This window comes from Anguilla rostrata, chromosome 7, assembly GCF_018555375.3.
Source record: "Anguilla rostrata isolate EN2019 chromosome 7, ASM1855537v3, whole genome shotgun sequence".
Taxonomy (NCBI): domain Eukaryota; kingdom Metazoa; phylum Chordata; class Actinopteri; order Anguilliformes; family Anguillidae; genus Anguilla; species Anguilla rostrata.
Window position 1 is genome coordinate 6,812,173 of NC_057939.1, and position 23,313 is coordinate 6,835,485.

At 49.3% G+C, this 23,313-nt stretch overlaps 1 protein-coding gene across 1 annotated transcript in view; it reads right to left on the reverse strand.

Annotated features, from left to right (window-relative positions):
* Nucleotides 1-229: 229 nt before the first annotated feature.
* Nucleotides 230-23,313, reverse strand: part of ntn4 (netrin 4) — a 30,968-nt gene continuing 7,884 nt past the window's right edge. Inside the window, exons 3-10 of the mRNA XM_064342544.1 lie at nt 22,552-22,824; nt 14,736-14,857; nt 14,208-14,401; nt 7,457-7,670; nt 6,405-6,514; nt 5,126-5,194; nt 2,472-2,645; nt 230-2,077 (exon numbers count right to left, since the gene is read on the reverse strand). Of these exons, the coding sequence (XP_064198614.1) occupies nt 1,938-2,077; nt 2,472-2,645; nt 5,126-5,194; nt 6,405-6,514; nt 7,457-7,670; nt 14,208-14,401; nt 14,736-14,857; nt 22,552-22,824 (1,296 nt within the window). The 3' untranslated portion in view covers nt 230-1,937. The remainder of the gene's footprint in view (nt 2,078-2,471; nt 2,646-5,125; nt 5,195-6,404; nt 6,515-7,456; nt 7,671-14,207; nt 14,402-14,735; nt 14,858-22,551; nt 22,825-23,313) is intronic.

Here is a 23,313-nt window from a genome sequence, read left to right on the forward strand (position 1 = left end):
CTTGCCATATTGGCTGGGGGAGCCTTTGCCCTAAACTGTCCTGTGCGTCACGCTTTCACACGACAGCCATCTCTCATGTTCAATTAGTCCTCTGGCTATAATACTCCCGGCGTTCAGACATATTTTCTCAGTGGTCAAAGCAAAAATCCTTCCGCTTCATTGTGATTTCTGAGTTGTGGTCAGGGTGTGTCATTTGGGCGAAAGGTATAAAAACGTGCAAACACAGCACTGAGGTTAGAGTCTTTATTGGCAGTATAACAGCTTAGAATTACGCGAGTATACTGTTTCTAAATGTTTACAGCTTAAAGGCCATCAATTATAATTGTTCACTGAAAAAGGATTGATATCTTTATTACATATTTTGACACATCTAACTGTAGTTTGATATAGCTTTTTAGTTCCCCGAGGAACCGAATATCTGAAAATTAAATACAGGTTAAATACAGGTTAAGCGTTTGGGTGGACATACCAGGGAAATTAGACATACCTGGCAAATGCTTGGTATGTACAACCAACAACTCATACTTGTGGGCTTTATTTTTTTTTCAGAGAACAATACTTGAAGTCATTTAAAAAAAACAGACCAATGGTTGAACTGGATCAGACTGTGTGGAGATAATGTGCATATTACCAAGTCCAGATGTTCATCTGCAGAAACCTAAATGGAAAATGAAATCAATCTTATGTCTTTATTATCATCATTAATATATACTGTACAGGAACAAATAAAAAAGTTAAGAACACCAGATACCGGTCTGTCCAAGCCCAACAGACCTCCAATAAGTGCACACAACACTAGACATTTGGGATATTATATTATATTGCATTTTTATAATGCCGTGGCTTGCCTTTTCTGTCTTTTTGCATTGCTAATACACATCATAGCTAGTATCACCATTGATTACCCATGGCATTTATGGCTTTGTAACCTGAAAAATATCAACATCAGTCTCAATCCATCATTCTGGACTCTGACATCTTCTGAGTGCAGTGTGTGTGAGTGCGTGTGTGTGCGTGTGTGTGTGTGTGGTGTGTGCCCGTGTGTGTGTGTGTGTGTGTGTGTCCGTTTGTCTGCCTGCCTGTCTGCATCCAGCCATGAAGCCAAGTAGAAGGCTGAGTAATAAGTATGTAGACAAATGGTTCACCTTTCCACCGAAAGAACTCACAAAGTAACACAACGTTTAACTTTCACGTCCACCTGTGTTCGTCAGCAACATGTGAAATCCCCGGCGCATTCACGGGTCACATGTCAGGGCAAAGGTGACCCGATGACGTGCTACTCGGGGGCCGAAGCGCTCTAATCTTCCAGGAGGAACTCGCGGAGGGAGCCTGCCGTCATCCTCACACGCAGGTGAGGAAAATCTGCCGTCTGTCCGTCCGTCCGTCCGTCCATCCATCCACCCGTCTGTCTGTCCATTCTCCATCCGAGTCCAGGGTAAAAAAAAACGGCTTCGCTCGCTCGCTCGCTCGTGCGTAAAGTGCTTCAGAGAGGGCTGCTGCGTCCGTGGCTGGCGGTGAAGGCCAGGCCGAAGCTAACAAGAGTCCGGGAGCAGAGAACGTGGGCGTGGTCCGTGAGGAGACACGGCTAGCGTCGGGGGGGCCTAGACCAAAGCGTCACTCAGAAGTGTCAAGCCGTCGCGGAATCCAGAGCCCACCGAGTGCCAGCGACGTTCGGCTCGGCGCTTCCTGTTTTCCCGCACTTTTTTTTTTCCAGTCAGGGCTCTTGAGGAGCAGGCTGGGCGCAGGTAACCCCTGCACCTTTTCACACCAACGCCTCTTCCACCCCTCCCTGCTCCTCCTCCTCCTCCTCCTCAGTGCACAGAAACAAAAATGATGGCAGTCTCTTCATTCTCGCCTCTCTCTCTCTCGCTCTCTCTCACTCTCTCGTGCTCTCTCTCTCTCTCTCTCTCTCTGCCCCAGCCTCTCCCCCGCCAGCTCTACCACTTGCAGTCCGCCTTGAGGAACTGCACAGCCTTGCGTCCCAGGCTGGCCCTCCAGGGCTTGACGAAGCTCTTCATGTTGACCACCAAGCGGCCCTTCCTGCGGTCCTCGTGCCCGGCCACCAGGTACTCCACTCCTGGGGGCGAGAAGAACAAACAAAAAGAAACTGCTTCAGTGGTGCTTCAGTTCAGAGAAACGTCAACGTTCAGAAAGAACGGCATTGTGGGATACATGGACTTCCCCACACAGCTCCTGATCCACACTTAAGCTCATGTGAGACAGACCCCAGGGCTACGACAGTGCCTGATAATCTTTAACCAGGTAATGATCCATAGTTAATCCAATGAGCACATTTAGGATTCATGCACAGCTGTAGCTCATCCTCTTTGACCTGATGGGTATGTGGATGGCGCAATCTGATTGGCTGCCCATACCTGGATGGCGCAATATGATTGGCTGCCCATACCTGGATGGCGCAATCGGATTGGCTGCCCCTACTCGGAAGGCACAATGTGATTGGCCGCCTGTACCTGGATTGAGGATGGGGCAGGTGCAGCCTCGTGCAGTCCAGGACTCCGGGTACAGGATGACTCTTCCCCGTTGGATCTTCACCTTGGTGTTCTGGCTGAGCACCTTCCTCACCTTCACGTCCACCTCGGCGTGGGAGCCCTTGTCGTGGGCCGACAGGACCTTCACCTTCAGCACTGCAGCAACAAAGATGGCGTCAGAGAGACGGGACATCCAAGAGAGGGTCTAGAAACAGCGCTCTTTCAGATGCGCTCTCTCCGGTCCCAGGCTGGAAGCGAATCCAGACCACGAGTGAAAAGTACAAGTGCTTAGGAAGGCCTGCATTCCAGTCTGCAATCCAAATGGTAAATGTTAAATGGACTGCATTTATGTAGTGCTTTTATCCAAAGCACGTTACAATTGATGCCTCTCATTCACCCACCAACGGTGAAAGGCTGCCATGCAAGGTACCAATCAGCTTGTTGGGAGCAAATAGGGGTTAGGTGTCTTGCTCAGGGACTTCGACAACGCCCAGGGCAGGGGATCGAACCGGCAACCCTCCAACTTCCAGACAACCGCTCTTACCTCCTGAGCTATGTTGCCCCTAGATCCAGAGCTCAGAGTCCGCTCTCTGTAAAGGGCCTGACTCCTGACAGTGGCGGACATGTGCACTAAGGGGTTAAGTTCACAGGCGACCTGCTGCCTCACTCTTCGTGTTTATTGCGCCAGGACATTGTTTTATTGTTCCCTGGCCCGCTGAATAGCCTGTCTGAGCTTTTGTCTGTTCTCCCAGACACTCACCTCCCCGACTGCATGGTGCTCATCCAAACTGTCCTGGGCTAGGTGACATGGCCGGAGTCCAAGTCTCTCTGAGAGAAGAGGTTCATTACACCAGGGGCATTGTGGGACAGTAGCCCCAGGCGAACCTGCTTCTGGTACCAAAATACAGTCCAGTGCGATTTGTAGAAGTGACTCGCTTCCGCTTTAATTAAACTAGCTTGTCTAAACAGTGGAATGAGACGCCTAAACTTGAACTAGAAGCTTGATGTATGCATGCTTCTTTGAAAGTCTTGAGGCACCTAGTATATCCACAATGGGACTTGGTACAAAGCTCAGTTTGACAACCCATGGTCAGATCATCAAAAAAACAATATTCCATTAAAGAAGCTATTCTATTTTCTGAGAGGAGAAATATCATGTGGGGACATATGTAAACACACAGGGCAGCAAGGCATTGTGAGTCACCTATTTAACAGGCCCCTCACAGCAAGATCACCAAGATAAATTTAACTGATATCACCTTTCTGTCTTGCGATTCCGACTTATCTGCACAAGCACCAATAGCTGTGGGATGTGTTCTGCAACCTTGAAGAGATAGCCATCGCATAACCAACCAACCGGCATTTGCATGCACTTCAGCGTTTCCTAAATCCAAGCCTGCATCTGTTTCCTGCCAAAAAAACATTCTTCCTTTTTGCAAATCTTGGATTGGAAATACTTGCACAGATAAATCCGCAAGCTGCTTGCCTAAGGGCCGCTGGCTTCCTTCAAGTTTGCAAATGCAGGCGGTTAAAACGAGACCCTTAAGATGCCAACAACCTTTTTTTATTTTTTTTTATACTTAAAGCCCAAAATCCTTTTCTGGGTCTCCGACGATCCCTTAAATCTGCATCAAATCTTCTTAGGAAAACAGCCGCCAAGGATGAGCACCATTAAAAAAACGGGCTAGAGATGAATCCCTAAAACACAGTTCTGCTATTATTCGTTTTGTCCCTGCGGCCGCAGTTGAGTGAACGAGCAAACAATTAGCCGAGCAACGAAGGGCGAGTTTAGAAGGAGAACGTTGGAGCAATTACGAGGTGGGTGGAAAAGTTTACCCGCAGCCCGAGTCCTCCGTGCATACTCCCGACGTCGGAACGCGGAGTTAAAACCAGTGTTGCCATGACGCTACTGCCTTGAGTCAACGGCATGGGAATGTCTTGCGCTAGCCGAGCCCTTATCTGTTGAATAACAGTTCCTGACTTGTTATTGGGAGATTAGAGTTAGATAGGGAATTTGGCTTCCTCGACTAATGTCTCTTGCAAGGTTGCGACTCCTTGGCAAGGCTCGCAGGTTGGCACTGCATGGCTCAGCCTTGTAAGACCCACAAAACATCACTGGACCTAACAGGCAATCCACAGACTCGATTCAGCCACAGATTTTTTTTTTTCGATCGGGTTCTTTCACTGCAATATTGAAGCTATTGAATTGAGAACTGGACCAATAATCTTCTCATCCTTCTGTGCCATACAAGCAACTAAAATGGCTCAGAGAATAAAAGGATTTCACAGTTTTCTATGTCGTTGGGCCTCATTCACAAAACTTTTCTTAAATTATTCTTACTTCTGTTCCTGAGAGATTCATTACACATGTGCAGACCGTTGTTTTTCTGCATATCCCAGATGTATGAGGCGATGAATACTGGCAGTTTGTAAATTACATGCGCAATCCTGTTCATGTGATTCGCATAAGGAAACGGCCAGGAACAAACACAGATAAGAAAAAAAAAAACGATGAACGCCGAAATGTTCTTGTAAACGTTCTTATAAACGCGGTTTACGATGGAATGTGATCGTACGGGCGTTTTTGGTGAATGAGGCCCATTGTGTTGGGCCTGCTCGGGGGGCGTGGTGCTCACCGTAGGCGTACTTCATGCTGCAGAAGAGCTTGGGGCTTCCCAGGACGTGCTCCTTGCATTCACACTTCTCTGCGGAGGAAACAGAAACGGGATCAGGGGTCTCGGAACGGCATGCGCTCAACTGCATGCCGCAGGGAGGGGGCGCGGGGGGGCGCGGGGGGAGGGGGGCGGGGGGCTCGGGAGTTCACACCACCCGTCGTTCTGAGGACCCCACAGAGACGAGGGATTTTTTGGTGTGGAAACACACCCTCTGGTCTGGCATGGCATTCTGATGCCGTAAGAGCCAGCCGCTCTGCAGGGGGCTGCATAACTGCCTGTAACGGGGGGGGGGGTTCCAACTGACAAATCAGTCCAAACTGACAAAACTGACTCGCTGCGCAATACTATATGGATTACCCTCGGCAAACAGGAGGTTAAAACGTGTGCTTTTAATGTCTGATTTAACCAATTTCCCAACTAACTACTGAGTCTGCTAAGGTTTCCGTTGACTGTAATGTGAAATTACAAAAGGAAAAATCCTTTAGAAGAAAAGAAGACGTTAAAAGAAAGGCAAGTTAAAAACACAGTGAATGATTAATGTGCACTGGGATAGACAACACAGCACAAACAGCCGTCGGGGCCCTGAACTTCAGAGCACCGTCGCACGGACGATTTCAGAAGCCAGCGGGTGCTCACCCCCCCCCTGTCCCCCCGCCCCCTCCCCCCCTTCTGGGTTTCCCTCAAAACACAACCCGAGCCTCCGGTTTTATGAACATCAGAGCGCGGGGGAACGAGTTCCTCTCAGCACCCCCCGCAGACAGCAGTGTAGCGATAACCGCCTGGCTGTGTTACCAGCGGCTTACGAAAGGTTAAAGATTAATCATCGTGGCTCATAACCACCCAGGAGGCCAGAATGTAGCCGCGGGGGGGGGGGGGGCTGACCTGGAGTTTTTTTGAACCCCACTAGGGTTCAGCTGCATGTTACTAAATCATCCTTGAAGCTGGTCAGAGGGGGGGGCCGCAAATGAACCAAGACACACACTGCGGGGACCGCTTGATGGCTGCCTGTACTTCCCTCTGTGTGTGTGTGTGTGTGTGTGTGTCCGTATATCAGGTACACATCCCTTTAGGATAACCGCACGGTCAGCGATTTTCTCTGGCCCGTGTGTCCGAGCGTGACGCCGGGTTCTGTTAAAGTGGAACCAGCCCAGCCGTAGCTCCACCGAGGCCGGAGCAGCTGTGGCTTGATTGTAATGACCCCCCAGTGACCCCAATGTGACCTGGCCAGGTGGCCGCTCACCTGAGTAATGGAGGGCGGAGAACAGCTCGTCCACCCTGAAGATGGACCCGTGCTCGCTGTCGTTGTGCGCCGAGGGGTAGTCTCCCCTGTGGTAGAGCTCCAGGTCTGAGCTGCAGAACAGTAATATTAGCAATTAACATCAGGCACGCTCCTCATACAGCGCGGGTCTAGCTAGTCATCCTAGTGCTTTATGTGAAGACTACAGTCACGTTATCCCACAGTGAATTTGCACCCAAAGCCCACTGGTCTAGGGCCACTGCACAGCCACAGTAAACTGATTTTTGATGGTTTCTGTGTTGCACAGTGAAGAAAGGTTTCTATGTGCAATGAGCCCATGCGAACCAGCAACGGTACCTGTAGCTTAGCCTCCTGCAGACAGGAGGTCACCAGCTGAATTCACACTACACTACCGGACCACCCTAAATGAGCAAATAGTAAGGTCTGCACATCCCTTCCTCAGGCATTATATCTAGTGGCAAGCCATAGCTGGCCATAACTAGTTCTAAAGATAGTGACACGTGCACATCTGTCCTCTTGTCTGGTGGTGGAGAAAAAAACCCCTTGGCATCAAAATCTCAAATAGAGACACTGCAAACAGAAACAGGCTCAGATTCTTTTCATTCATGCCAAACCAAACAGCGTATTGACCTGGAAGGTCTTCGTCAGAACGTCGAAAGCGTTGTTTGTTTTGCATGAATTTAAAAGAAGGCCCCACCCATGGCCACCATATTCAACCATTAACCTCCTGACCACCAACAGTCTCTAAATGTCTGCAGGTAACTGATTAATACATCCATGTTTCATTCTTCTCTATGTTGCTATTTATGTCCTGGTTCTAGTTTCTAGTCTCATGACTGCGGTCATATTATCAGACAAAAATGTGTTACAGCAAATACTGAATTAAAATAATTAATAGAGAAAGAGAGAGACTGAGAGTGTGTGTGTGCGTGTGTGTGCGCCAGTGTGTGTGTGTGTGTGTACACCAGTGTGCATGTGTGCGTGTGTGTGTGTGTGTGTGTGTGTGTGTCAGCAGGCGTGTGTGTGCTACTCACCCAGACATGCAGTCTCCAGTAAAGGGGTCGCAGTCACCCGCACAGTCACAGGGTCTGCAGCCGTAGTCCTGGAACCCCCAGTATCCCACCATGCACCTGTCGCAGTGCGGGCCACCCACGCCCGGCTTGCAGACGCAGTCCCCGTTGCTGGGGTCACAGAGGGAGTCTCCGCTCAGGTGGAAGGGCACAGAGCCCACCGGGTGGCAGGCACATGCTGGGGGGGGGAGGGGTAATGTTACACAACAGCCGAACTGCTTTCCTCTACTCTACAAATTCAACCCACACTCACTGAAGGAGCACAATTACCCAACAGAGAATTCACACTCCATTAGTTTTCATTTGTTCACAAATTCCATCATCCAGTGTAAGCTCAGCTCTGTGTATACCGTAGAGACCCAGGTAGAGAACTTCACCCCTGCCTCAGAAAACTGCACACAAACCTCACTTAACAGCTGCAATCGCTGCGTTTTTACAACTGCGTACGACTTCAAATATCTTGGGTCATGTGTCCCAAAGCCGTGACTGCTCCCCTTCACAGGCACACTTTGAGGAGGAGGGGTGAGGGGGAAGGAGGGGGGGACAAGAAAGAGACCACATGACTGTACCCGACTCCAGACCCATCGGCATCAGTCTAGGCACGCCCCCTCTGCCGGGGGGGGAGGGGGGGGGGTAGGGGGCGGGGTAGACTCAGCCTCACACAGTCTGTATTCTGCTCCTCAAAGAGAAACTAATTAAGTGATAACAAAAAAAGATAAACCTACTTGAAGGACTTTGCCTGTTACAGTGGAGTACATTTTGGCTTCGCTTTCTTTTATGATTCATCCCTCCGGGGAGCACAATAGGTCCTTTTATCTGGCTCGAGTATTGGGATCACCCACACAGACTCCTTTCCAAGTGAACCTACCTGCTGATAGCGAGCTGTCCAGCGCGAGCACCCCAGGCCAACAGCTCTAGTAAGAGCGACTGTTTGAAATAGCACAAATAGGCCCTCGTCGCCATAGCGATAAGCGGTAAGCACACATATGTTCACCCCCCCCCCCCAGCTTGCTCCCTTCGGAAACAAGGAGCCGAAAACAAAGTTGGTTACTGTTTGTGAAGCGCGCAGCAGCCACCCTGACCTTATCTACACACAGGACACACAGGGGGGGGGGCACATTTTTCTGTGTCACGTAACGGCCGCTCGCGGGCCTTCTGCGCACAGTAAATCACATCACAGCCAGACCGCAGCTTCTGTGAACTCGTCCCGGTGACATTTTGCTTTCTGGCCTTTATCTCTCGGCGCGAGATGCAACAGGAGATATCAGGCTGATTTGTTGCTGCTTATTAAGAGGCCAAATTGTGGTTCACCGTCTGGCTCTTTAAAGCAGACCCAGAAAACTTAACAAGCGCGAGATAAGCAGCTACCGCCAGAGCGATATTCATTTTCCATAATCGGCACAGACATTAAAGATGGAAGACTTCTCTGAAGACTAATTGATCTCCTTCCCTCCACCTGTAATACGGATAAGTGCTTGGAGATGAAGAAGACAGAGCTGTGATTTTTGGAGATTTGAAGGTGGGTAAACAGTAGTTTGCCTCAGGAGATGTGTCTCAATCTGGAGACGCATTAAGGGTCTTCCACTGCAGGCTTGGGTTACTATATCAACACAGTACAACAAACACTGTGAATTCTGACACTTCACACAAAAGAAAAGACTTGAACTCTTATTTATTATGTCAAACCCTAACAGGCGTCTATAGCAACAATAACAATCTGGAGACAATAAATCTTGTGGTTCAGCTACTAGACACGTGTTTGGCTAATCATTCAGCACTTGCACTGCACTGGAGTCTCTGTACACGTGGGGAAAACAGCCCTTTTTCTGTTATTCTGCACAATGAACTTTGGTTTGGGATATAAGCATGGCAGACATACATAGGTAATTTACCACAGGGGTGATTTAAGCAAGAACTAAAATATAGTTATAGAGACTGCAGATGCAGTGATGGAATATCAAGAGAAATGCTTTCAAAGTGGTCCACACTTTTATACAGTTGTTATTAATCTTTCATCCATCATGCGCCTCCGGTACTCTCTCCTCTGCTAGCATCACAAACAAAATAAACACACAGCATGAAAACTCCTAAAACTGAAACTGTTCTTTTAAAAACTGAAGTGAATGGACCTTCCTAGCTGGGCCAGGAAGGAATGCAGAATGCATCATCTCCTCCAGTGGCAAATTATCTCTAGTCAGAATGCTCCCGGCTGCCATTGTGACATCATAATCAACGTATCTCCAACCATCTAGCATTTCTGAGGAACTCCAGAACTCCCGCCCTTGCAAGGTGAGGACTGTGTTCGGAGTTGTTCTGGGGAGATGGCAGACACTGACAACTCACTCTCGCTCTCTCTCTGTCTCTCTACCTCGGTCTCCCGCTCCTGTATCAGTGACGTGAAGCGTCAGAGACCGACCTGTTTGTGTGTCTGTCGGAGGCCCGCGGCTCTGCCCCGAGAACGACGGCTTTTACGGGCCTCTCCTGATGTGGGACGGGATCACAGCATGCGCTCAACCACAGAACACGCCCGCCGAAAAAACAAATAGTAATTCAACCCCCCTCCCCTCCCCGGCACTGTCATTTTCACTCAGTTTCACCATTTGATAGATTCAGGCGCTGAGTAATGTCTTTCTCTACCTTTCATTTTACGCCATAACAGTTTTAAGTGTGTGTTCTTTCAAGGGCTTCAAAATACCTGCAGAAAAACAACCCAGGAATGGTAAAAATGGACTTAGTGCCACTACGAGAAATTCCTCCATTGTAGGCTATTATGTCCCAGATTTCGAAACTGTGATCCTTCAAGAAAGCACCTCTTTCCCCCGCCCCAATACTTCAGAGGAATAGCTGGCACATCAGTTTAGCAATACATAACGTCACTTACGACCGGTATGCTGTGAAAGTAATCACTTTTCCTAAACTGCTCGTTTTTCAGCCCAAGAACACATCCCCAAAAAGCCCCCGCAGCAAATTTCTGAGCCAGCATAGAGGAGGAGACCCCAAATCATTCACAAACATTTTTGCTAATGGAGACCTGTAAGACCTTCCTGAGTTATTTGTGCGAGAGATGAAAAAGAGCAGCGCTATCTCTGTTGTGCGGGCTATTAATCATCCTGGTTATGGGCCCGCTCGGGTTGGTTCTTTCCCTCCCATTCACACAGGATAATTACTGCCCCGGACAAAAAATATATTACAAAAAAAATAATCGTCGTGGCAACGCTGCGGCAGTGTTGCAAATGCGGCTCCGACGCCTGGGCGGGTCGGCGGGGCATTATGTAACGGGCTGGGGCTCTCTCTCTCCACGTTCGGGTCTTGCGTAATCACCGCCGTTAAGCGTGTGTAAGGATAAATAAACCTTTGCTCCTGGAATAATAGTGGCAGAGCCCGGGACACAAGGCACTGCATTTCGCAGCTACACGCTCCACACTTTGTTCCTTGGTGGAGATAAGACTTATCGACCCCTTTTTTTATCTGAGCTGGTATGGATGTGGTATGCAGCGTCTACCACAGTTACACCAGAAAACATTTTTTTTTTTTTTAATTAAATCTCAGGCTACGTTTCTGGAGATATTTACAGGCCCAAACGAATTCAGCCTCCCATCTTGCGGTGGAAAAGGCTTTCCGGTTAAAGGCAGAATGGCATTAATGTCTAGTCTCAGAGTTAATGTTAATGAGACGTTCCTCCGCCTCTCAAATCATTTTCCTTCAGCTAAACTGAGCTTTGAACAGATGGCCTCCTTTTGCATGTGTGTATGCGCTGCGCCTAAGTGCACACAGGACCATCACACAGGCAGGCGCGCTCAGCTTCATTCAGAAATCCGCCAACTCTGCAAAAAAAAAAAAAAAAAAAAAGGACTGCATATCCATCTCAGACAATGAGGGCGGTGGCCAGCACACGCCCGGCTCGTTATGGTTTTCCTTTTCGAACCTGCGGCTTGGCGCGGCCTCGGCGGCGAGCACGTAGACGCTCGCGGCGACAAAGGGTTCTGAGTTACCGCGCGACCGGCTGAATGAGAAGACGCGGCAGCGCTTTTTTTTTTTTTTTCCCGGGGTAGAGCTGGCAGAGATCGACGCGAGGGAAAAGAGAATCGGCAACCCGGTCCAAGTTTCCTGTCGGAGCTGGCACATGCCTCGAGAGACAAAGCTTTTGAAGAGCTGTGACGAGACAATTAGCATGAAAAGCAGCGGAATGCAAAGGGCTAGTTTACAGGCCATTTCGGTCTGCAACACAGACGCTAGGTCGCCCGATCGAAAAAAATTATTGAGGCATCTTACTCAACCGAGCATTTCAGACTGGATCTGGTAGACCTTTACTTCCAGAAGGATAACGGATTCTCAAGAGCTGACTGAAAGTGTAAGCGCAACAGGTCCTATGAACCTGTTCACACAGCCTGTAACAAATTTCAGATTGCATAGGTCCTCATAATGCTATAAAATTCTCGGGTTCTAGAACAGTCACATCCAGACGTTCCATATGATCCACAGTGACCCGGCAGCTCTCTGCACTGAGAAACAAACACATCTACGCTACGCTACGCTGGGAGGAAAATTCTTTATGTATGCAGACCAGTCAGCCACTAAGTTATGCTCCCTTATGCTCCACTTTCCAGTTGGCAGGCCATTTCCTGGCAGCAACAACAAGAACAGCCATTTTTCCTTTTCAAGGGAGCAGTTAAACGACAAGGCCCCCCCTGTAAACAGATTCCCCGGGTAAACAAACGCCGGTCATATTTACTGCATATGAAATGGAAACCAGATGCCTGGCACCGGTGGCAAACCCTGGCATTTGCCTCAAAGAGAGAGAGAGAGAGAGAGAGAAGGAGGAGATAAGAGCCTAATATTCCTGGAGAAGGTGGTACGGGGCTACGGGCAAGGCTGGCTGTTGTTGACTCATGTCTGAGGCAGTTCACTGGTGATTAATCGGCTGGCTATTTTCAGGCCGTGAGACGCGGGGGGGGGTGCGGGGCGCGGGGGCGGGGGGGCGGTGGGGGGCACTGCGTGGCGCCCGTGAATCAGCGGCGATTGTGCCGCGACCCTCTTTTCCTGTTTTTTTTTTTTTTGGTGTTTTTGTTGTTCTTCCAGGCCCTGGCATTTCGCCGCCTGGCACCCGCGGCCAGGTGCCCATCAGAGGGCAAGCCGCGGCCTGCGACGCCCGCGCCCAGCATTCCACCGGGAGGGTGGCGCGTCTGCCACGCTCCTCATTCCAAACACCTTCTGACTCTACTTCACTGTGAATGCAAAATAAAACCCTAACCCTAACCCTAACCCTAACCTCAACCCCAACCCCAACCCTAAAACTAACCCTAACACTAACCCCAACTCTAACACTAACCCTAAAACTTACCCCAACCCTAACGCTAACCCCAACCCTAACCCCAACTCTAACCCTAACCCCAACCTACGCCTAACCCTGATCCTAATCCTAACCATTATCCTGATCCTAACCATAACCCTAACCCTAACACTAACCCTAATCCTAACCCTAAACATAACCCCAATCAGATATGCAATCATATGCTAGTCATGAGGAAAAAAAACTAAACATTTTCCCTCCCAGAGGTTAAGCGGTGTTCCCTGTAAGAGATATAAGAATGAGAGTTCTGGGGAAAAAAAAAAAACGGGTGGCATTTTAGACCATGACTTCCTGGCTGAAGTATCGCTTACAGAATTATGTCAGAGCAGACTGTGGAAATTAAGAAACTCAACCGAGAACACAACCCTCACAAGCCCGGGCCTCTAACCATTACAGTGCACTGTCTCACTCAAAACACAAAGCTTATTTTTACAATTAAAATGATAAGTGGTCCATTAACAAATGCTACTGATGACCTAAAACAGTAGTTTTCAGAGATGTAAGTGAAGTAGCCCAAGGATTCAAGTGAATCATGGCTAAAGCAATGAAATATTCGCACAAGAAACGTGTATATTTCATTTAAAAGCTCTTTTCCAAAAGGAAATCTAGGATTAATATTTCCGCCAAGAAAAAAATGCTTCTGCAAAGTAAACGCAGACTGTTTCCAAGCCCCTCCTCCCAGAGGGACTTCCATTCCCTCTTCAGAAGGCATTAATATTCATCCTGAGACACGCTGATCTCCAGATCATAATCGTTCTGACCATAAAACCTGTAGTAAAAATCAGCTGTATCCAGCAGGGACTCAAAGTGACGAGTGAAAGAAAAACCTGCCAGCACCAAAAATAAATGTAGTCTTGAATGGGGAAAGCTGTGTTGTTAGAAACCTTGCAAAGTTTGTGGGAAAAGCAATCCTGTGCACCTGGGCCGGTCCCAGACCCCGGGGGGAATTTATGCACTTACTGTGCGTCCCTTTGGATAAAAAGCATCTGCCAAATAAATGTAATGTAATGTAATGGGAATAAACTAATATATTCGTGCAGCCCAACCGGCAAGTGAACTTCCTAAAGGCCTGTTTTCCGCGGTCGGAGGAAGTAACCGTTCTCTAGGATCTCAGACCCCCCCAGGCCGAGGCGGAGGAAGCCTCTCAGCCGGGGGGGATCTCCAGCGCGAGGAGCCTTCGGCAGCCCAGGAGCTTCGCCAGCAGAAGCCCGCCAACGCCGCGAGGGTTCTGCCTGGCGGACGAGGGAAGGCCTTCGCCGCTGGTTTTCGGTGGCCACGTGTCGGAATGCGCGTAGGTCGAGCGAACGCGACGCGGAGGGCGTGGGGACGGAAGGCGTCGTGCCGTGGCGAGCGCGGCGGTCTTACGTTTGCAGGAGTCGGGCGCGGAGGCGGGCCGCAGCGGGTCCCGGTAGAACCCGCTCTTGCAGCTCTGGCAGTGCCGCCCCTCGGTGTTGTGCTGGCAGTCGTCGCACACGCCGCCGCTGCGCTGCCCGGACTCCAGCCACGCCCCCCAGTCGAAGTGGCAGCTCTCGGCGTGGCCGTTGCACTTGCACTCTGGGAAGGAGACGCAGCGAGAGCGAAGGCGCGGTCAGGCTGGCGTTCAGAGTGTATGTGTGTATGAGTGTGTGTGAGTGTATGTGTGTGAGTGAGTGTATGTGTGTGTGTGAGTGTGAGTGTTTGTGTGTGTATATGTGTGTGTTACTGTATGAGTGTGAGTGTGTATATGTGTGTATGAGTGTATGACTGTGTGTGTGTGTGTATATGTGTGTGTTACTGTATATGTAGTGTGATGTGTAGTGTATATATTGTGTTATGAGCTGGCGTGCGTGTGTGAGTGTGTTGTATAGTTGTGTGTGTGTGTATGTGATGTGTATTTGCATCTTCCTGGTCATTCACGTTGTAGCCGCCCCCGTGAGGCCGTTGGCGGGCTGCCAGGGCTGGTCGTTGTAGAGGGGGGCGCAGCGCTCACAGTGCTCCCCCGCCGTGTTGTGCCTGCAGACGCACTTCCCATGGACCTGCCAGAGAGAGAGAGAGAGAGAGAGAGAGAGGGAGCGTCCAACCGCCATTAACCACAGGCCCTCTGTCCTCGCACTCTGCCAATATCACATCAGCACCCCTCATTTAACACTCAACCTGTGGGACAGGGGGTACTGAGGGGGGAACGGAGGGGATCAGCAGGCCCCCGATCCCTCCAGATGACGCCATCGCCCAGAATTTCTGTCGCCAGCGCGAACAATTCGGAAAAAGACCCTCGCGGATTTGCCCGAGGCAGGGCACCAGGCCCCCGGGGCCAGAGAGCCGTGGGGTCGCCTCCCCCCCCCCCACCCCCGCTTGTCGTTCAATTCAGATCCGTTAATTACTTAATCAGATCGGCTGTTCGGCGTAATCGCTGGAAACGAGCATGCGTTTCGATAAAGGCCGGGTTCGAATTAGGCCTGGAAAAGAAAAAAATCACACGCCGCTGCGGGGGTGTCCTTCGGATCACGCCTGAGCACACCCGATTATGGACGAACACGTTCACAAACACAAACACAAACACAGGCACAAACACAAACACAGGCACAGGCACACACAGCACACAAACACAAACACAGGCACAAACAGTACACAAACACAAACACAAACACAGGCACACACACAAACACGTTCACAAACACAAACACAAACACGTTCACAAACACAAACACAAACACAAACACAGGCACACACAAACACAAACACAAACACAAACACAAACACAGGAACACACAAACACAAACACAGGCACACACAGCACACGTTCACAAACACAAACACAGGCACACACAAACACAAACACAAACACAGGCACACACAACACAACACAGGCCACAGGCAACACATACAATTTACGAAAAGCAAACACAAATTAGGGCAACACTAATTGGCAACACTTTCACACACACAATTTTATAATACCATGCTCTCAAAAACTGTTTTTCTGCTTTAGTTTAATTACATATTCGTGGGGGAGGGGGGGTTGGGAGGGGGTAAAACCTTTCAGGCCCGTGAGTCACATATCAGCAGCGTCACGAAAAAATGTCCCGTATATGGAAAGTTAAACAGTAAAAAAACTGTTTATTTTTGTATTTACTAACACAACAATAAGATTTGGACCCATTGGGATTTGAAGAAATTGTGTAAGTTGCTGAGTTATGAGACATTTATATAACGGAAAATTCCAAAAAAGGAAAAACTTTTCCTTAACTTCGACTAATTCTGACTAATGAAAGGCAGGAATTCTTCCTTCAGAAATAAAGTTTGGCATATTGTTGAGTTCGACAATCAGTAAAAGTATCTCAAACAAACTGAGTTTGTGAAGAAAAAGTGTAATGTTTACAATTACATGCATGTCGAGGCCAAGGTTGACTGAACACATATCCCAATGTTTTATGCATGACAGGTGGCATGCCATTCCGCTGTGGTATTATTCGTCCTATAGTGTTCCATGTCGAAATGGATGGGACTGCAGTTCGATACACAAAAAGGCCACCCGACAGCTACAGCAGGTTTTCTCCACTCGCATCCCTGACTGCAGACGGCAATTACAGTATTCCCCCAGCGATACCCTTTCACGGGGGGTAAGAATCGCCTCTAATTCCTCAACCAACAGCCCGATTTGTACGCTGCGGTTCTGTTAAAAACCAAAAATAAAAAACAAATGGTCGTTCCCCACGAAGCCCCTCTGGAGGCGAGGCCTGTCCTCTAATGCGTGTGCTACTGTAACTTCCAGCCCTCAGCTGCACAGGACCCCCCCCCCCCCTCCCAGAGGACTCCCAGAGCGCGGTCCAGAGAACATTCCAGAAGACCAGCGCTGGAACATGTACGGGACCCATGGGAACGAGAGGAGGAGGGGGGAGGGAGAGGGGGTGGGGGGAGAGAGGGGGGGTTCTCTGTCCAGCGGATGACCTCCACAGAGTGTGTCCCTCAAGCCTAGTTAGGCCTGACCAGCCAGGTGAGACGGAGCAGTTACCCAAAAAAAGGGGGGTGGGGTGGGGTGGGGGGGGGGCACTTCTAAATTTAGATGCAGATGTATCAGAGCCCCCATGTGGTTCCACACACATGTCAAGGAGGAGAGGCCGTGACAAGGGGAGGTTCTAATCTGACTCCCAGCCGTGGAAAACAGACAGATGGAGGTCTGTTTCCTCCCGTGTCCGCCCTGGCGCGGGCCACAGACCACCTCTGAGCTCCACACACAGCTGCACCGCACCGGTCTGTTCTGCGCATTAAACACAGACACACACGGAGTGGAGGAGCAGAAACGGGGGGCCTGCGGGGGGGCCGACTCTCCGGGCCTTATAGAGCAAGGGGTGTCCAGTCTTATCCACAAAGAGCTGATGTGGACGTGGGTTTTTGATCGAGCTGCTGCAGAGTGACCAGGGCGTTTCTCAGCCACGGAAACGTGCTTCTCCAGGAGCAGCCCTATGACCTATCACCTCTCTCCACTGCGCCCCGAGTGAACGCCGAAATGGTTATAAAACACACGCAGAAAAAAAACCACCCAAAGTGACCCAAAGTATCGCTGTGAAACCGAAGTCCTTCGTCAAAGCAGTCAGGATCATCGGTGGAGCCCACTTAAGGTAAGGTGGAGTAGGACCATAGGTGGAGGGGAGTCAGTTGGGCCTCAAGGTCAGGATAAGAGGAAGCAAAGAGTTGTAGATTTATTAAATAAGAGTTGTAGATTTATTAAATAAAGCAGTTTCAATGTGTGATAAGTATTGTAATTCTTTCCATTAACAGGTACCACTGACCTTTCACACCTAAGCTCACACATTAATGCGTGTCTCTGGGCCATAAAACTGTTATTACAAATAGCAACATGTCACACAGCAGGACGCAGGAACTGAGACAACCTCACGGAAACCCTCCTCGGACCAAACAGCCGAAGCTGTGAAGCGCGAGCGAGAGGCCGCAAGCGAGCGGAGCGAAGCGATTGGTGGAAAGGCCCAGGGAGAGTGGGACAGCCCCCCTCGCACGGCGACGGCAGACGGTCGCCGTCCAAAACCTGATTTCACGTGTTTACCAGTGTGACATGGGACGAGAGGGGCGTGCTTAGCTCCTCGATCCCCCCGCCCCCCCCAGCCCCCCAAAACACTCCCCCCCCCCCCGCCTTCCTGTTCCTGCTGCCCTTTTGCATGGTCCGGAGAGACCGCTGCTGATATACAGACATTCTTACAAGTCCGGAAGTTTCTGCACTGTGTGTGTGTCTGAGTATGTGGTCTGGGGGGGGGTTGGGGGGGGGCGTGCAGATTAGCACCCAGCAATGTTTTGACGGGACCTTTCAGATGAAACAGGCTGGGCCGCCTGATAAACAGGGGCAAGAGAGGCCGGGGGCTGGTGGCAAGGGACTGGGACTGGGGGCCGGGGGGTGGGGGGATGGCGGGAGTGGGGGGGGGGGGGGGGGGAAGGAAAATCCTGGCATCAAGAGGATGGGCGTCTCTCCCGCCAGCTTCCCTGACAAACAGGGCCGCGCGGCGAGCTCCAAAACAAGCAAATAGCTGACAGCGTGTGCGTGTGCGTGTGCGTGAGCACGCGAGCGACGGTATGACTGTAAACAGCCCGCCTCTATACACGTGTCGCCTCGGTGGGAAAAATTTAAGTCCCTTAATTATAATTTTGGCCGAATTTTCACGTCTCATTTTCTAATTGCTTGCAATGCTGCCGGGGCCGGGTGCAGACTGGCAGGGGTTGGTTGGTGGTGGTGGTGGTGGTGCAAGGGGAGGTGTCTCTGCAGTTAATTCAGTCAGTTCTCTGGAGCCTCGTAAAGACGTGCTGAGTGTGTCCGTCATTAACAGAATGTAAACAGTTGTTTGGGGCGTTAAGGTCAAAGGTCAGGCACAAGTGGTTAGGAAACCTGTAAAAAATGGCTTTGCATGTCTCCGTCCTCCTGGGCAACACTGCAGAAATGGGCTCTCCTGTCAAGAGAAAATACCCCAGACACGTGACCTGAGAAACCCACAGTGGCAAAGCAGGAATAATATGTCCAATGGACTGCATTATTCAACACAGTGGCCTTAAACATAATTATTTTGGTAACACTACTGTTATGTAACAATATGCAATCTGGTTTAAATATGAAATTCTGAAGTAATTTTAAAAGCAAAACAGTTTGCTCTGGTCAGCAATAGCCCATTATAAATAAAGCAAGGACTAAACAAGATAAAAAGAGGGCTTTCTGAGTAAATTAATTTGGTATTATTTTTGGTATTTACACATGGCTTTATGAGTAAATTATATTATTTATTTTGAAACACTTATTTTTGCTACACGCAACTGTCAAGCCTAAACAGCAACCCTCCCCCCAGTTCAGTAGTAGAAACCTCAAATCTCTCCCCCACATCTCTGACGTGCAAGCTTTGTTTGGGTTTCACAGGTATCTCTATCTGGGGTGGGAAAAAAACAAAAAAAAACAAAAACAAAAACAAGAACAAGAAAAACACACTCCGGTCTTGCTAGGGAAACTGCCTATATAACCTGCCGCATCTCCAGGTAACGACCGTTTTCATACACCTACTTTTAATTCCCGTTAATTATAAACCTCCAACGTGATCATTGCAATGAGCAGAGGTGCCATTTAAACATACGCCACCACTTTATATTGAGACAAGACGGAGCTAATTACAGTGCCTGAGGACGGCTCGACTGCCTCGCGCACGAACGCACCGACCCGGACACGCACGAGCGGAGCGGCTGTGATATTTAGCGTGAAAACGCAGACAGTCTGCCACCGTGAATTACCGCTCGGCGCGCAGACTGCACCGCTCGGGTTTCACCCCGGCACTCCGTGCGCAGGCAGCACGTTATTAGGACAGCAAATCACGGGGCATGTGGTGTGAGTCAGTGGGGCAGTGGTGTGGAGCAGCTGCCAGAAACACAAGTGGGCCATAATTTAAGCGAAGAATTTTCACCGGTCCGTTTTTTTTTTTTTTTCAGTGAAAACACACGTACACGTGGTCGACAAAAGCAGGACCCACATAAGCTCTTAAAAAGTCTGTATGAGACCACTACGGCCAGAGTGGACTCACGTGAACTCTGTTAGAGTTGAATTAACACTGTGCATTTTACTCTGCACTATCAAATTGTGTATCAAAGTGTGGCAATTCATAATTTAATGATTAAGGGATAGTGGCTTAATTTGTGAAAGCAGCCTCTTGATCTGAAATTGAAATTTTTTTCCACAGGTAAAAAAGAGACTCAGGTCTAGGCCTCGCCTTTCAGGACTAGGAGCGGCGCTCCCCAGCTTCCAGATCCTGTTTCGTCCCGTCCGACATTTCTCTTCATGCCGGGCCAAGATTAAAGGCTATTGACTGTAAACAAGGGGGGCATTTGTGGGCTTGGATTCTGGGTCGCATACGGGAAGTGCGAAAATGTAACACAATCAGCAGATGTCTGGGGGGGGGGGGTTGGGGGGGGGTTTGGGGGACGCACGAGAATCACTTTCCATTCTTTTCGCCGGGGCGATAGCGGGGAAATGAACGATCCCATTCAAAGGCTCCGGCGTGACAGTTCGTCCCGATCGAGCCGATAGGCGCTGAAGCTCAGGAGTTAAGAATGCTGGAGGCATGTACATTCTAAAGATACGTAACACATTCATTCAGCACCACCCACCCTCCCTGTCCCCCCATCCCCCCCCAAAACACACTCCCCCAAATGAGCACTTTATATCTGATCTAAAAACGGCAACCGTTTATCTACAACGGCAAAGTTTACACAATCGGCGGGGTTTCCAATGGCATCTTACATTTGCTGGCGTGATTCAAAAGAGCGCTGATGTCCTGTTTTCAAAAAACCAACTGTAAAATCCAGCCCCGGGACTCTATCTGGGGCTGGTCATGTCAGAGACAGGGTTATAGAACTGTGTAATCAAACATTGATTGAGTACTTTGTGTTTGAGTTAAACACAGTTGGTTCATTCTTTGGATATTGTTCCTCAAACCACTCAGACTTTGATAGGAAAATTTACCCGGGGGGAGGGGATTTCAGTACACTGAGTTCAAAAATGCAATTTGTTATTTTTAGCTGAAATTTCCCTTTGACCTGTGTGACCTGACAATGGTCAACCCAAACTGAAAGAGGGACCCGAAGAGAAGTCAACCTGAGGACAGGTTCGGTGCTACAATCGTTTGTCGGCTCTCTTGATGAATGGGTCCTTCAAGGAGTAGAATACCAGACAGAAACCCCTAAATCACGATGGGGAAGCAGCCAGATAAGGCTGAAGTTATGCATGTTCATAACTAAGCCGAACCATAAACTCTGAAGGGGGAAAACGTTGTTTTTGCTGAATGAACATTGGACACAAGTCTTCCAAATTCTAGCAGAAGACTTGCAGTTTTAGATTTATGTCTCCCCAGACTTATATTCTTTAACGAAGTTGTGCTGTGTTTAGACAAATATAACTTATTTGGAGGGGCTCCTTAAAAAGTACACAGATATTTACAGAGATCCCTTTCTAAGTCTCAAATAAAATATTCCAGAATCTGCTGCTTGCAGATTTTTAAAGCTGAATATTTCATACATTTCAATATTGCTAATGCAACATCGGTAAGTGTTTTGTAAGTACCATACAATACTGAACTGCCTTTGGTTTCGGTTTTTCATAATCTAGGGTTAGATCTGCAATTATAATTGAAAGTGTAATGAATCACATGGACAGTACATGTGGAATAATTACTTCATAGTCCTTTTATAGTACTTTTAATAATTACTTTATAGTATATAGAGGTGCTGTCATCAGACCGTGGCGTCTACCCGGAGCTCAGGGTGATTACTCTGGTCAAGGTCCATTTAATAAAATTCCCACGCAAATCTTTCTATCAAAATCAAGCAATGGCCTGGGTTGAGTTGCATAATGCTAGCAACAGCTGCTCTGATTTTATACTTATCATACATTTTTTCATTTTTCATTTTCCAGGGAATGGATTTTTTTTTTTTTTTGGAAACTAAATTTGAAAAGCCACGCCTAGAAAAGGTTCCAAACTGGCTTTAGCGAGGGATGGTTCCAATCCTATAAAATGGCATCAAAGTTAATGAATACTGAGCATTGTGTGATCCCATTACAAAACAAACACACATACACACACACACACACACCCGTACAAACACTGCTGCCCTTTGAGGACGTACTACAGTTAGGTCACCATAAGCTCAGCAGTGCAGGTTTCCTGTCAGTCACAGAACCAGGGTGCCGGTCTAAAGCAGGCCCTTGGGCTGTGACACAAGGCGGGAAGGAGAAGCCGGGTTATCAAAGAAGCTCAAAGGGCCAGGGACGTCAGGACAGACGAGAGGACAGCAGAGAATAGACTCCTAGACATCAGGGGTGAGAGCGCTGTCTATGAGTCAGGGTGTCCTTTAACATCAGTGGGTGCCGAGTGTTTACCCAGCAGGCAGGTGCATCCTTTATCAGCTGCAGCTGGGCACACAGGCTTTTAGCTACTGGCATGGGGTGCACTGGAGACGTGGGGGGGACAGGGGGGGAGGGGAGGGACACTGCATATTGTGGCTTCTGTCGGTTTGTTTTGAAGGTCTGGTCGGCATAACAGACGGTACCAAAAATAAGCTATTGCGGTATGAGAAAGAAAAATACACGCACACACACACAAATTTACAAAAAAATGTTACTCTCACTTCTCACTTTTTTGCAGGGACAAAGAGAATTGTGGGTAATGTAGTTTCCCCCCCCCCCCCCACTCACCACATGATTGGTCCTCTCCCGCATTGGCTGGTACCCCTGAGCGGGCACGCAGTGCTCGGCGTGCCCGTTGCAGAAGCAGCTGCCCTTGGCGATGAAGTCGTAGATGGCGTAGTGCTCCGTGGGCAGGGCCTTGGCGGCGGGGTCCTTGGCCTGGCACGGGCAGGCCTGGCGTCGGAGGAGCCGCGCCCGCAGGCTGGTGACCCGCAGCTGCTGCTGGGCGGCCGTGCCGTACGGGTCCAGGGCGTGCCACGGGGAGAGGGCGCGGTAGATCACCTGCGGGGGGGAGAGGAGACGACAGGCCGTCAGCAGCTACCCACGGACTGCCGTCAACCGACATTACCCGCTGCCGCAGCACCACGGCCCAATGAGGTCCCCCGAACTCACTGACCTACGGCTGTGCGTCGATTCCTTAAAGGGGTGCGTCACCCTGAAAAAGAACTTTCTAGTTCCTTCTCATACATTGACGTTATTCATTTGACATGACAATGGTAGCCCTCCGGGGGCTTCTGATCCCAGATATCACTCTCCGAAATTTCAGGCAAATATCCAAATGAAAGAAAAAGGTCTGTCTTCCCACACATCCCCAGCTCTTAGTAAGCCGCAAGACTTGAGAAGCTTGACAGCTGCACTGATTACACAATGATTTCCAGGCATTTGGATATCGCCCTAAAAATGGGATCAAAGACCTTGGAAAGCTGACACCGTGATATCAAGTTAAAGGTAAGAAAGGAAATGGGGCAGCCTCATTTTGGGGTGAAATAT